The sequence below is a fragment of the Impatiens glandulifera genome, chromosome 7, assembly GCF_907164915.1.
Source record: "Impatiens glandulifera chromosome 7, dImpGla2.1, whole genome shotgun sequence".
In the NCBI taxonomy this organism is placed as follows: Eukaryota; Viridiplantae; Streptophyta; class Magnoliopsida; order Ericales; family Balsaminaceae; genus Impatiens; species Impatiens glandulifera.
In genome coordinates, this window is record NC_061868.1 from 43,966,565 (window position 1) to 43,980,311 (window position 13,747).

Sequence of the window (13,747 nt, forward strand, 5' to 3'; positions counted from 1 at the left end):
GATCTTATTTCTATTAAAAATTAATAGAAATTGTCGAATTTTTAAATATTAAGTTTTGTTTTTTTCAATCTTTTATTTTTTTTATTTTCATAAATCTTTTTTTTTTCTTAACGTGCTGAAATGATTTTTTTTCTTTTTTAATATAGATAGACATATTTCAACAAAGTAATAATACTGATTGTGGAGTGGTCATTACTTATTAGAGTTAGTTTGATCTTCGGTAATTGATTATAATTTTTTTATTATTAAATTAAATATTTTTTAATTATTTAAATTTATCAAATAAAATATTAAATTAATTTTAAATATTAATAAACAATTAATGATTTAAGCTAAATACTCCATTTTTTATCAAATAATATTTTAAATTCATAATCCAATATTATTTTTAAATAACCTAAAAATCAAACCAGCTCTAAGTTTTTTTTTTCAAAGAGAAGACAAGTCTCTTGTTTTGGTCTATTCTATTTTATAATAATTTGTTTTAGTATATAATATTTATATTATAAAAGTTTAAATTATTATTTTTATAATAATATGAATTTTCAATATATTATATTAAAATAAATATTATATAAAAAAAAAAGAATTTTCAACCTCTCCATGCGATTGTTTTTTTCATGAATAGGTCAATAAATAAATAAATATAAAATGAATTTCAATCTTAGTCTTAAACTAACGTGATTGGTTGGTTGGGTAGAAAAATAATTTGACATTGTCAAATATTGAACACCAAAATTTGTTTACCAATTAAACACGGTTTCATCCATTTCTATAATAGTCAATTTACGTTAAACCCACTCTAGACATGGTCAGTGAAATTATTTTTGGACTAAATTATTTATTTATTTATTTATTTAGAATTTTAGACTAACTGGGCAGCAAGCAACATTCAAGAAAAATGTTTTAAGTTTGTAGCATAATTTTTGTATGTATAATCAGGAGTAAATATATTTTCTTTTTAAAATTTGGAATATACTCTACTTTAATATTGGGCTATTTATTTACATAAAATAAAATAGTTCAAACCAACTTTATATTAAAATAAATAAATAAAACCATGTATTTTGTTTCTTAACGTAAAAGATAAGAAATAAGCAGTTTTTGTGGTATAAAGTTGCTCTTTAATGACATAATCTTTCATGAAAACAAATATATCTAAGCAACACACAAAAATCATCCTAGTTTTACGGACTCTTCTAAAAAAACATTAAAAATGAATTTTAAGTTAAAGGAAAACTTAAAAATTATCTCTATTTTTTCAGTTAAAAATAGTTAACACGTAACATGTTTCACGTTTTTATAAGTAACTTAACATAAAAATCTCTTTGGTTAGACAATTAAAATTAATTTGGTGTGTTTTACAATTTAAGTCAATTGGAGATTCTCTTATCAATTCCCTTATTGGTTAGTATATCCCTTCATTAAAAGCAAGTTTTATTCATCAAACTTCAAATTTCATCTTATACTTATGTATTGGTAATTATGCTATTTTCAAAATGTTAAAATTGAGCATTTTTTTTAATTAAATGGCTAATGTCGTGACCTTGATACGGAGCTGCTAACTATGATGAATGTGCTAACTATAGATATGGTGTCGAAAATAGACCTATTTTATATCACCCTTCAATTCGAATTAGCAAAAGCAATGTCTCCTTGCATAATATGGATTCCAAACATTCATGATCTGGATGTGAATAAGTCGAATTACTTATCCATCGGTCTATTAAGAACTCGAATTTATAAATGATAAATTATAGGGACGAGAATAATTTGACAAGAAACTTAAAAGAAGAATGATTGTCATTCCTCATTTTTGTTAAGTTTCCTGTGCATTTAACCAACTGGGCAGCCATATGCTTCAACTCAATGGGCAGACATATGCTTCAACTTAATGTCGGGCCATTCGTCGAAGATAAAAGTGTAATTGCAATAATCGGGTTGTTCATTGATATTCCTGATATATTAGATGCTATCACACATACAATTATACTCAATCCAATGGAATTGTTTGATTTCACACATACAATTATACTCAATCCAATGGAATTGTTTGATCTTAAAGGGTCCATATATATCGTATTACCAAAAAATATGGTCGAAATTCAAAATCTCTATTTGATGGTGCTCCCATCTCCCATCTACTGTAATTTTTCTTTATAAATATATGCATAATATATTCTCATTATATTATCATCAACGTTTTCTAATTCAGACCCAATTTCAGCTTCGAAAAAGATTTAACCCACGATATGATGTACGAGAAAAAACCCAACCAAGTCACAAACCAACAAAACAACAAATTGATGATCAATAAAATCCAATGCCAGCCTACCAATACAATTTGGATATATTCTAAGGAGCAGCCAAATGGCTAAGCCATTGATTGTGTGAAAAAATCCAAATTGACAAATAATATAAATAATGGCTTATGGCCTGCACCCCACCATTCCAGATTGGCATCAACAACAAAACAAAACAAAAACCCAAAATGACAGAAAGAAAGGAGATTGAACTCATATTGGCTAGCTAGATAGCTGGCTAAATGGTCCACTCAAAACATCATCATCATCATCATCCTCAAAACCTTAAACCCTAAATGATAACTGGCAATGAAACTGAGTTAAAGCTCAGATGTTTTTTCATACTATAATCATATATAAATGGGAATTTCATAATCCAACAATAGGAGGAAGTAAGATCAATTGAATGGGGGGGGGCTCATTTCCCTATATTATCAATCAATTTTGTCAATTTCAAATATACATACATATGAAACATAAATAAACAAAACAATTGCTAACAAAATATAATAAACATTACAGAGGCAGGCAACAACACTGTGGACCCAAAACAAAAACATAGCTTATAAGTAACAATTATATTAAAAGAAAAAGACTTGTTTGCAAACCGTTAGTCGCTATCATTTATCCATGCATTATCTCCATCTGGTGGTGGGCTGGTGATATTTCGTACTATTATCAACCTCCCTTGTGTTTGAAACGCCTTGAACAATATTATTACCATTATGAAGGATCTTTAACAACACGACGTTCCTGCAAATCAAAAGAAACAACCAATAAACAGAAAGAATAACCATTATCGAATGGAAAAAGAAAAAACAGATATGCATACATCGCGGCACATCAAATCTTCAGATTCCAGCATGTGGATAACATGTCCCATTTTAGGTCTCTTTTGTGCGTCAGGATCAACACATCGAAGAGCAACCAACAGAACACGTTTCAGAGCTTTTGAAGAAGGCATATGAGGCAACTTTGGATCAACCACTTCCTCAGATTTTCTGTTACCAACCATAGACTTCAACCAATCCACCAAATTTACCTGCATATTATTTTATTGAATTTGTTATGAGCTCGAGATAGCCCCCATTGGATGGGAAAAACATGATAATCATCAATGATATTGTAGGACTGACCTCTCCTTGAGGTCTTGCGTAGTCAACTGGAGTCCTACCCGATATTATCTCCATTATAAGTATTCCAAAACTATAGACATCACTTTTTTCTGTCAACATACCCGTGCAAGCATATTCTGGCGCAACATATCTAAAAAATGAAAAAACTTTATTATACTTATGAGAAACAATCAATCAATACATTCTTGTATAAGGTAATCAACGCACTCACCCAAAAGTTCCCATGACTCGGGTTGTTACATAACTTCTCTCGGAGCAGAGGAGCTTAGCAAGCCCGAAATCAGAAACCTTTGCATGCCACTGACGATCAAGTAATATATTGCTAGACTTAATGTCTCGATGGACAACCTTTGGTTCAAGACCTTCATGAAGATAAGCCAATCTGAAATTGAAAAAAAAAAAGGAATGAACAAATGAATACAAGTTTAGTTACATAAATTGATAAGGGTATTTGAAATCTCATAAATTGCTATACCCTTTTGCTGTTCCCATCAAAATATTCATACGGATCTCCCATGTTAAAGGGCTAACCTCCCCTACATCCCCATGTAGCCATTGATCCAAGTTCCCATTATCCACATACTCATAGACCAGCATCCTGATTCAATCAAAGAGCTTAAGAATTGAAAAAGTTACAAATGGAAGATGATAAGAGATTGATAGATCATCATTCATACCTGTAAGCTCCTTCAACACAGTAACCTAAGAGCCTGACTAGGTTTTTATGGCGTACACGCCCAATTACTTCTACTTCTACTTTAAACTCTCTCTCGGCCTGACCCCTGATGATTGTTTGTTCTAAATTAGTCCCAAAACAAGACCATTGATTGAATTGAAAGCAAAAACAAAAAACAAAAACAAATACCTATTGTTCAACAGATTCTTCACAGCAACTTTAGTATTATCAGTCAATAAACCACTATAAACAATTCCATAACCTCCTTCACCAATCACATTCCCATCCGACAAACCATTAGTAGCATCTTCAAGTTCCCTAAGCGTATACCAACGTCCCCAACCAAGATGCGAAACCTCCGGCATCGATCCACCTCCAAACGAAGCAGTATCCGTTGCGCTCGTAGCCCTAGACTCCCCACTCGACGCCCGATCGGAAAACACAACTCGATGCTCAGCCTTACCAATGTCGATCTGGATCTGCGGAACCGGCGCAACGATCGACCGGTGATCAATCCCCGATGCATCATGAATAATCTCCTGGATTTCCTTTGAAACAACAGGAGTAAGTTCGGATGCTCGGCCTGAAAGCTTACCTTGTCGAGGAAGCAACTTTGGTGACTTACGACGGCGAGAGGTGATACAGAGGGAAAGAAGGAAGAGGATTAGAACGAAAATTGTTCCAACGAAGATCCCTATTACCACCCATAGCTTTAGGCCGAAGATTGAAGTCGGCTTGGACAGCTCGCTGTTCAAGAAAGCCGCATCGTATACTGACATTTTGTATCTATCTATCTATATCACTATATGTATATGTATAGTACTTCTTCTTCTCCGCCTCCTTCTCCGGTAGCTTACTCGCCGGCCGGCGGCGGCGGCGCCGATTACAGCGAAGATCTCGGGAGATAGAAAGAGAAAGAAGGTTTTACAGTCTGTCACTTCCTTCTTCTTCTCCTTTTTTCAGTGCTTTTTAAAGTGTTAAGCACTGACATTTTGCCTATTTTTAAAACGTATCCATATATATATTTTTTATTTTATTTTTACTTTAAAGTATTTTTATATTATATTATATTTTAAACCAATACTTTCTTTATTTTTATAATAAATAAATGTTTATAGATTATGAAATTTGTTAGAATATTACAATCTTAAAATTATAACTAAAATAATTAGTTATTTTTAGATAACTTTTTTGGTATGAAACCCACTATTATAATTTTAATATAATATTCTCAATTTGTAATTGAAAAATAAGTTGAAGAATTCATTTAATATTTTATAAATAATAAATTATTGTTGCACGTTCTAACACGAATTTCTTAATTCTTATCTTATATGACTAAACAAGATTATGACAAATGGGTAAAAAGTTGTTAATAATGAGTCAAATTATCTTTGAAAATAAATGTTAACTTTATTCATTTAAGTACTATATATTATGTTTTTAGATTGAACTTTAAATCTCTCTCGTTACATTTATATCGAATTGAAGTGTATTTGATCGTTTCTTCGGAAAAAAAAATGAAAACGTTTGAATCTTGTCTTAACTTGTAATGAATTGTTTCATACCAAAAAAAAATAACAAAAAAAATGTAGATGATTTTAAAATGTTCATCCAACCAAATAACCCGTGAATGATATAAATACCATCAGAAAAATGTATTTTTGGTTACATTTTGCCCAGCTATATTTCATTAATGTCACCATTTCATTCCAGAAAGGCCTCAAATGTCACACTATTATTTAAGAAAAATGAATGACTTGTTTCAATAATAGTATTTTATGTAACTTTTTGAAATTATAATAAAAATCATATCTTATATTATATAGTCTTACAAATTATCATTTTCTAATATACACACAAAAAGCCCTCTCTATGCAGATACACAACCAGATCATACAAATGGCACAAAAAATCAAGCTGAAAAAGGCCGCGATTTACAGATGGAAGATCGTCTCGTCGCCATTTTCATCCATTCCGGGAGAGGATAAAGGCGGGACAGCTGCTTCTAAGATTTCGGTTTCTAAAATTTTCCTGGAAGTAGCATGAGCCACAGTATCTCTAACCATCTTTCTCGTTGTTGTTAAGTTTGAACTATCAAAGTCCTTTGTTAGGTTTGATGGGGCAGATGAAATAATTGATACAAAAATACCAGATTCCTTTAAACCTTGGATTATGGCCTGAAAATACAATAATACATTAGAAAAAAGGGTTTTGAACGATATTTATTCAGATGAATCAACTGCTTACCATGGGAGCGTATATTCGTGCCATAATTCCTTTTCTCAGCAATTTGGTGTTCAGTGATTTGTCTGTCCATACAACATGTTCGCGGTACCTAAAGAAACAACAGACAGGGTATAATTGAAGCTTGTTTTGAAGTAAGCTCGAGAAAGAAAGAAAAGAAAAACAAAAGAAGAAGATTACCATGCTAGCATTTCCTCTTCAGTAGCAGTCGAAGCAATAATGAAGGCCTGTAAAATAGTGAATTTGTTATCAAGTGAAAAAAGGGTACAAAAGGAGTGATTGCAAAACTCACAGATCTGTCGAATTCCAAAATGAAGCAACGCTTGACGTCATCTTTCGTAGGCTTGCAGCCGCATCGATCTCGTCTTGAAGTCAAGTCTGAGAACTTAGCGTATGTATAATGTAGAACAGCAGCTTCTTCGAGTTTGATTTCACTGAAATATGTCAAGTTTTTTCCTTTTTATTACATTCCAATAATGGAGAAATGAATCATTTATGCGTATATTTGTGGCGTACTTACTTTGGGGTTTTCATGTAATTGTGCCATCTATGAGCACCATTAGGACGAAGATGATTCTGAACTCGAGCAGCTGCTTTACCATTTCCATATGTCAAAAAGTAGTTAGGATTACCACGAGTTGACTCCTTATACATTCCAAAATACGTATCCTTTGGAAGATGATCGTAATTCTTCTTGAACATTGATACCTTTCGAGTTCGAGTAAGATGGTCATTATCAATATACAGACACAAAATGATGATCGTAATCTCAATGCAAGTTGAAGAAACAAAATGAATACCTCTGTAAAAGGTTCCTTGATATCATCTCGTTCAACACTACTCTCCTGAACAAAGATAGTCGCCTTTTAGTACCATGATCTTAATTGTTCAGCATCAAAATGTATTACTCAACTTACATAATTGGGGAAAACAACCATATCCACATTTGCAGGCACGTCAGCCAGTAACTGCCTCAAAGAATACTCTTTAGCACCCGCCGGATGTATCAATTCATCGGTATCAAGATGCATTATCCAATCCACGTGAGCTTCCTAATTCAAATAAAGAAGATCTTAAGAGGATAAAGATGAAAGAGTAATAATCGATAGATGATCAATCTTCTTTACCCTTGCCATTACTATAGCCATCTCCATGTTGAGAGATTGCTTCACGAAAAGCTCAAAGTTACACGGTTTATAAAAGAAGCTCGATAACCATGTCTCATTCCAGATGCGGCTAATAATGTAAATAGAAAAACAAATATGAGATCATGAAAAGTATCTTAATTCAAATCTCATATACTAACAACTAATTAACCAACCTTTTAGCCTGTTGTTCTTCTAGCTCTTTTGTTCTGTATATGACTTTTACACCCTGAAATTAACATAAAAGATAATCAATACAAGAATGGATTTTGATGAAAGGGTATCAATGAACTTACAGGAATTGATTCAAGAACCCTAGAAACGCTAGGAGATGCAGCATTCCCTTCAACGAATAGGAAAAACGTACTAACGCCAATAACCTTATGATAGAACATCCAAGGGAGAATCTGACTCAATCCGGCAGATGTACTTGTCGTAATACATATCTGATCACCACATAAGCATCTCGTTGATTCAATTGTTTCTAAAACAAACAGGAATGAACGAAAGAACGAACCTTTGGTTTGAGATCGGATCCGATGTTAAACTTCCAATCGCGATAGTAAGGAAATGACGGTGAAGAACTCTTTCCGAGGTTGACACAATCAGAAGAAGAGGAGTGTTCTACAGTAGACAAAGGTGAGCTATCCATACCGGGAAACTTGCGAGATTCCTCCGGCGACCAACGAGTAACGGGATCGTCGACTCCACCGCCGCGCCATTGGAGAATGAAGGCGAAAAGGGCGAGAGTTAAGGGGATGATTGTTAAGAGGAGAAGAATGGTTGAAGCAAACGAGCTTGAACGGAGAGAATAGTGTAGTGCCGACATAGCCGGTGAATTGAAATTATGTGGAATTCGGGTCAATTGCTGCTAGCAAGCTTCATTTTATAAATCAGGCTAGATCTTTTAGCCATTGTACTTGTAAACATTGGAAAAACTTGTAAATTAATGTCGATATTTGAATTTAATAAAAAAATTATTTCATGTTTAAATCTCAATCAAAATAAATTAATATAGTTCCTTTAATAAATCTCTTAAAACAGTTTTATCATCTCCCATTATCTTTAACTTGATTGATCTCAGATGACAGTCTCTCAAAATACAACGAATCTAGTTTCAATACCCAAATTGAGTTCGAATCTAGTTTCAATACCTAAATTGAGTTTCAATATAAATACGACGAACCAATAACTCGAAGAACACTCGATTTTAGTGGAAACTCAAAGAATACAAAAAAAAAAAAAAAAAACTTCGAATTCTATAAATAATTAAATGAATGAAGATATATTAAAAATTTCTAACACGAAGGAATATATATATATATATATATAACTATAAATTAAACCATCACAATAAATTCGGTCGATAATTTTTAGACTTTTGTGATTATATTTTTTAAGAAAAATGATGAGAATCTGAATATTTATAAGAAGAAACTTAATTTTCATTTATTTTGATTTATCGAAAACATTTATTATGTTTTTGTTATTAAAAAAATATCAATTTTGGGAAAAAAAAAAAAGATATATATAAAAAAAATCAAACCTTAAAATTTTAAAATAAACTCTTAGTATAGTTAGTGAAAACAAATAAATCATACTAAAGTGAGAATATTAATTTTATTTCCCATTCTACAATACATAATAATATGATTATAAATGAGTGATTGGCAAAATTGAAGAACAAGAGTTATATCTCAGATATGAGATCCTCCGATAAATATATATATATGTAACAAAACTGAAAGAATAAGATAAGATCAGCATTCAATGCGAACAGCACCACTTTGAGAAGAAATAAACTTGGGTTTCCTCTTAATCATTTCCATGCACTGGACAACATCGCCAACGCGGAAATCAAGACAATCTTGAATGACGAGCCCGCATTCGCATCCCTTCCCAACCATGTCAACGTCCTGCTTTTCTTTCTTGAGCGATGAGCAAGACCCTTCGAACACTATTTCTCCACTCCTCAGGAGCCTGAATGTCGCAGACTTGGAAACATGACCGTCTACCACTTTGCACCCAGCAATCTTCACGTCATCCCCCTTGGCTTTGCTTCGGCCTTTAAGTTCAAAAATGTTAATCACCTGAGCTTCTCCCGCTACCTTCATCTCTGATGTTCCAGGTGCCTTTTCCACTATTAAATTCCCCATCTCGTTCAACAGGTGATAAATCACTGCATGTACCTTTATCTATTATAACCAACCAATTCAAATCAGTGTAACACAATCACTAAATCATTCAATCATCATCATCATCCACAACAACCCTACTTACCTGTATTTTCGCTCGGGTAGCAGACATGCTGACAGAACTAGGAGGATTCCGAACATTGAATCCCACTATGCAGGCATCACACGCTCGAGCCAAGTCCACATCAGACTGAGAAATAGGTCCTAGGCCAACATGAACAATATTCACCAAAACCTAGGAGAATGAATCAATTAGTAGAATTGTCATATTAAAGCATATATATATATATAAAAACAAGAATACCTACCTGGGGACTATTTAAGCTTCTCAAAGCATCAGTAACCGCTTGGGCGGAGCCCTGGACATCTGCTTTTACAATAATAGGCAACTCGACCCTTTGAATGACTTCTTCCGATTCATCTAATGTTTCGGAAGATTCCTTGTCCGATTTTAATTTCTCAAGCCTTTCTTCTTCTATCTTGTTCAATCTGTCCTTCTCGACCTTCTTTTTCCTTCCTGCACTCAACATCTTCGCTCTCTCCTCAGTCTCGACAACAGTGATGTCATCACCCGCCATGGGTAATCCTTTCAACCCTTCAATCACAACTGGAGTGGCGGGCCCCGCCTTGTCTACGGGTTTCCCAACCGTATCCCTTATAGCTCTAATCTTCCCCCATTCCGCACCAACAACAATATGCTTTCCGGAAACTAAAGTCCCCGCCTTTATTATAGCCGTAGCAAGTGGCCCCCGTCCCTTGTCCAGTCGAGCCTCGACCACATAAGCTTGTGCAGGCCCATCAACTCGGGCTTTCAAATCCATCATCTCGGCTTGGAGCAGCAAAGCCTCCTCTAACTTATCGAGCCCGGTTTTATTTAAGGCTGAAACTTCAACCACTTGAATATCCCCACCCATTTCCTCCAGAAGTAAGCCTTCTGTGGCAAGCTGGACTTTCACTCTTTCTGGGTTGGCTCCGGGCTTATCGCACTTATTAATTGCCACTACAATTGGTACACCTGCTGATTTCGCGTGGGCCATGGCTTCAAATGTTTGGGGCATCACACCATCATCGGCTGCCACCACTAGAACAACTATGTCTGTGACGGCTGCACCTCTGGCTCGCATAGCACTGAATGCTGCATGACCTGGAGTATCCAGAAAGGTGATTGATGCTCCTGAAGGCATACCAACAATAAACGCACCCAGATGCTGAGTGATTCCTCCTGCTTCTTTTGCTGCAACTGAGGTTTGACGCAAAGCATCCAGTAGAGATGTTTTTCCATGGTCAACATGACCCATAACGGTTACAACTGCAGGTCTTGCTCGAATTTCCGAACCTTTATCAGAGTGCAGCCTCTTCACATTTACACCAACTTCCTGTCAACAATGGGGGGTGATTCAAATGATAATGTGAAATTACCACAACATTAATCCACTCCAAAAAAATCTCTCTGAGAAAGTTATCCACTCTTCAAATCATCTTAAACATAATATCCACATTCAGCAACAAATCATTAAAAAAATTACTGTAAGAAATTTGTAATGAAGTTGGTTGTTCAAAAGAAAACAAGAAATGTGTTCTGTTAAAAAGGGAACATTCTTAGTTTCCGGAAAATTAGAAAAGGTACCATTGCAATCAACTCTGCGATGTCAATGCTCAGCGAGTCAAACTCAGAACCAACACTCTCCCCAACATTTCCAAGGACATCCTGAAGTGCAGAAATAGGCTTTCCAGAACGCTTGGCAAGCTCCAAAAGAGTCATTCCTTCAAATATTTCAATCGGTTTATCTTGCATTGATGTGGAATTTCTTTTTTGTTGAGGAGGAACATAAGGGGCATCAACCGGTGTCTGTCCCGTATTGGGTCTTTTGGAATATTTCCCTTTCCTGTTAGTAGTCTTCACACCAAATGGCTCGTCTTTTCTTTTATTCAGTAACTCCGGACTCACATGAAATCCCCTATATAACATTTTACAAGTGAATTTAATCCCAGCATTAGGACTTCAGAAATTTTAGAAGAGTCAGCAACTTCAAACACCCCTTAATATACTGATTGAAATCTTCCCATAGACTGACTACATAAGGATTACGCCTTTGCCAAATCCAACAAAGCAGATTCATCAATAGAATATATGAGAGATCGATCTTAGCAAAAGATTGTAAAAATTTCCAGAATACTTATTCCTCATAATAATGATTAAGAGTAATTGGTATAGTAAGTGGCAACCTATGCAGTTTCAGTTTTAGCACCCCCATTTGAGAAAACGTATTACTTTTGTTTCTGCAGATGGATCCGTTTCCAAATACATAAACAAAAATATATTTTTTAATTTGTCCCTTACTAAGTTAAGTTTAGGTTCTACGTTTACTCAAACAATTTCATAAAATCTGAATATAAATTAAGCTTATGAAAGTTAGTAGCTTCGAAAGTCTATAAAACCATGACAAAATCACCCACCCAGCCAACTTAACAAACCCTAAAAGAAAAAACAATCATATATAAACCATCCAAGATTAAGGAAAATTACTGAAAAGAGTATTACTTAAACTCGCCATTCATCCAATCCAATTAATGCAGTGATATGGCGTAATCACCCAGTTAATCACTAGAACAAATCATACCACTATTTCATCAGATATCTGAGACTAATTTGCAAGTTGTTCAAATGTGTAAAAGAAAAATATGAAATAGACAGATAAAGTACCGTATCAATGATCGGTTTGCCAATAGATCAGGCCCACATGAAGGATTCTTATAAATATCTGTAGAACAAGATACAAAGCCAAATTTCAGATACAACATGATGAGATCATAGAACTCACAGGCCCTAGTAAAATAACTTTGAGGGAATATGGAAATACAATAACAATATACCTCGTAGACATTTGATTGAATTAGAAAATGGTTTTTCCCTGTACAGAATAGCATGTGAAGATATAGATGCTCGTAAATTTCCATAAGTTGTTAAATCTAGAGCTCTAGTCAGGCTAGAAAAATTCCCCTGCAAGAACAATAAAAAATTAAAGCTATTTCACATTCTAGCTTGCGTATGTTCAAACAAAAAGAGGACGCACCCTTTTCCCAGCCTTGCTCCAAGCCATTCATAAGCAATTAACTCCTGCAAATTTAGGGTATGAAATGTTAGAGAAAAGGATATCGCTTTTTTTGTGGAAATTATATATAAACTCGCTCTATACTATAATGACAGAAGCAATAAGGAACTTTGGACAAAATCTTATGGATGTTTCAGTCGTGTTTATCAGCAATGGAGTGAACAATTTGATTATCGATTTAGAAATGAAGAATTAACTTGCCGCGAAAGTCAATCTAGATATAAGCCCGTGTGTGTGTGTGAGAGAGAAAGAGAGATACCTTGACGGAGGACGGTGGACGGTGGACGGTGGACGGAGATCTTCCAGGTACAAATCAAGGGTTCCGGCGAGGGAAGGCGACTTGATGTTCTACTTCTTGCCCAATACTATTTCAAACAATACCAAATATTTTTTTCCCATAAAACATAAAATATTTAAATTGTTTTTTTAATCATTTTCATATAATTTTAAGAGTTATGGTCTATATTATTGTGATTTATTTTTTATTTCATTTGTTATAAAGATATTTTTTTTTTAACACAGTTCATATTATTTTGTAAATCACAAAATACAAACGTATTGAAATCATGATTAATATGAAAAATAATGTATAAAAATATCCAATTAAAAATGTTTTGAAATCATGATTAATATGAAAAATAATGTATAAAAATATCCAATTAAAAATATAATAACAAGGATTACTATAAAATTGTATTTATTACCTACAATAGTTTTGAATGAAAATAAAATAATAAGAATTACTATTAGATTGTATTCATTACCAATAATAACTTTTAATGAATAAGGGAATGTTAAAAACAACAATATTTTCTCTGTAAAATATATTTTGAATTAGAATCATCACATTATTTTAAGTCCTAAATTAAATAAAGTCAATTGAAGATAAAAAAAAAAATTGTATTTATTCAATACAAAAGGGAGTTTATAAC

At 33.7% G+C, this 13,747-nt stretch overlaps 3 protein-coding genes across 3 annotated transcripts; all 3 read right to left on the reverse strand.

Annotated features, from left to right (window-relative positions):
* Positions 1 to 2,696: 2,696 nt before the first annotated feature.
* LOC124945599 (probable serine/threonine-protein kinase At1g01540) lies at positions 2,697 to 5,071 on the reverse strand. The gene is made up of 7 exons (XM_047486061.1): positions 4,305 to 5,071; positions 4,117 to 4,221; positions 3,915 to 4,037; positions 3,651 to 3,821; positions 3,440 to 3,569; positions 3,136 to 3,345; positions 2,697 to 3,056 (listed from the first exon to the last, which is right to left on the reverse strand). The coding sequence occupies exons 1-7, from the start codon at positions 4,892 to 4,894 to the stop codon at positions 3,027 to 3,029; spliced, it is 1,359 nt and encodes a 452-aa protein (XP_047342017.1). The 5' UTR covers positions 4,895 to 5,071; the 3' UTR covers positions 2,697 to 3,026.
* Positions 5,072 to 5,883: 812 nt separating this feature from the next.
* On the reverse strand, positions 5,884 to 8,371 carry LOC124945154 (glycosyltransferase-like KOBITO 1). The gene is made up of 11 exons (XM_047485536.1): positions 8,025 to 8,371; positions 7,804 to 7,953; positions 7,684 to 7,736; positions 7,490 to 7,598; positions 7,280 to 7,414; positions 7,163 to 7,207; positions 6,883 to 7,070; positions 6,655 to 6,796; positions 6,543 to 6,589; positions 6,366 to 6,453; positions 5,884 to 6,295 (listed from the first exon to the last, which is right to left on the reverse strand). The coding sequence occupies exons 1-11, from the start codon at positions 8,334 to 8,336 to the stop codon at positions 6,053 to 6,055; spliced, it is 1,512 nt and encodes a 503-aa protein (XP_047341492.1). The 5' UTR covers positions 8,337 to 8,371; the 3' UTR covers positions 5,884 to 6,052.
* Positions 8,372 to 9,107: 736 nt separating this feature from the next.
* On the reverse strand, positions 9,108 to 12,836 carry LOC124944756 (translation initiation factor IF-2). Its single transcript, XM_047485094.1, has 7 exons — positions 12,777 to 12,836; positions 12,577 to 12,703; positions 12,407 to 12,464; positions 11,330 to 11,660; positions 10,011 to 11,078; positions 9,788 to 9,937; positions 9,108 to 9,702 (listed from the first exon to the last, which is right to left on the reverse strand). Exons 1-7 carry the CDS (start codon positions 12,801 to 12,803, stop codon positions 9,268 to 9,270), a joined length of 2,196 nt encoding a protein of 731 aa, XP_047341050.1. The 5' UTR covers positions 12,804 to 12,836; the 3' UTR covers positions 9,108 to 9,267.
* Between the last annotated feature and the right edge of the window lie 911 nt (positions 12,837 to 13,747).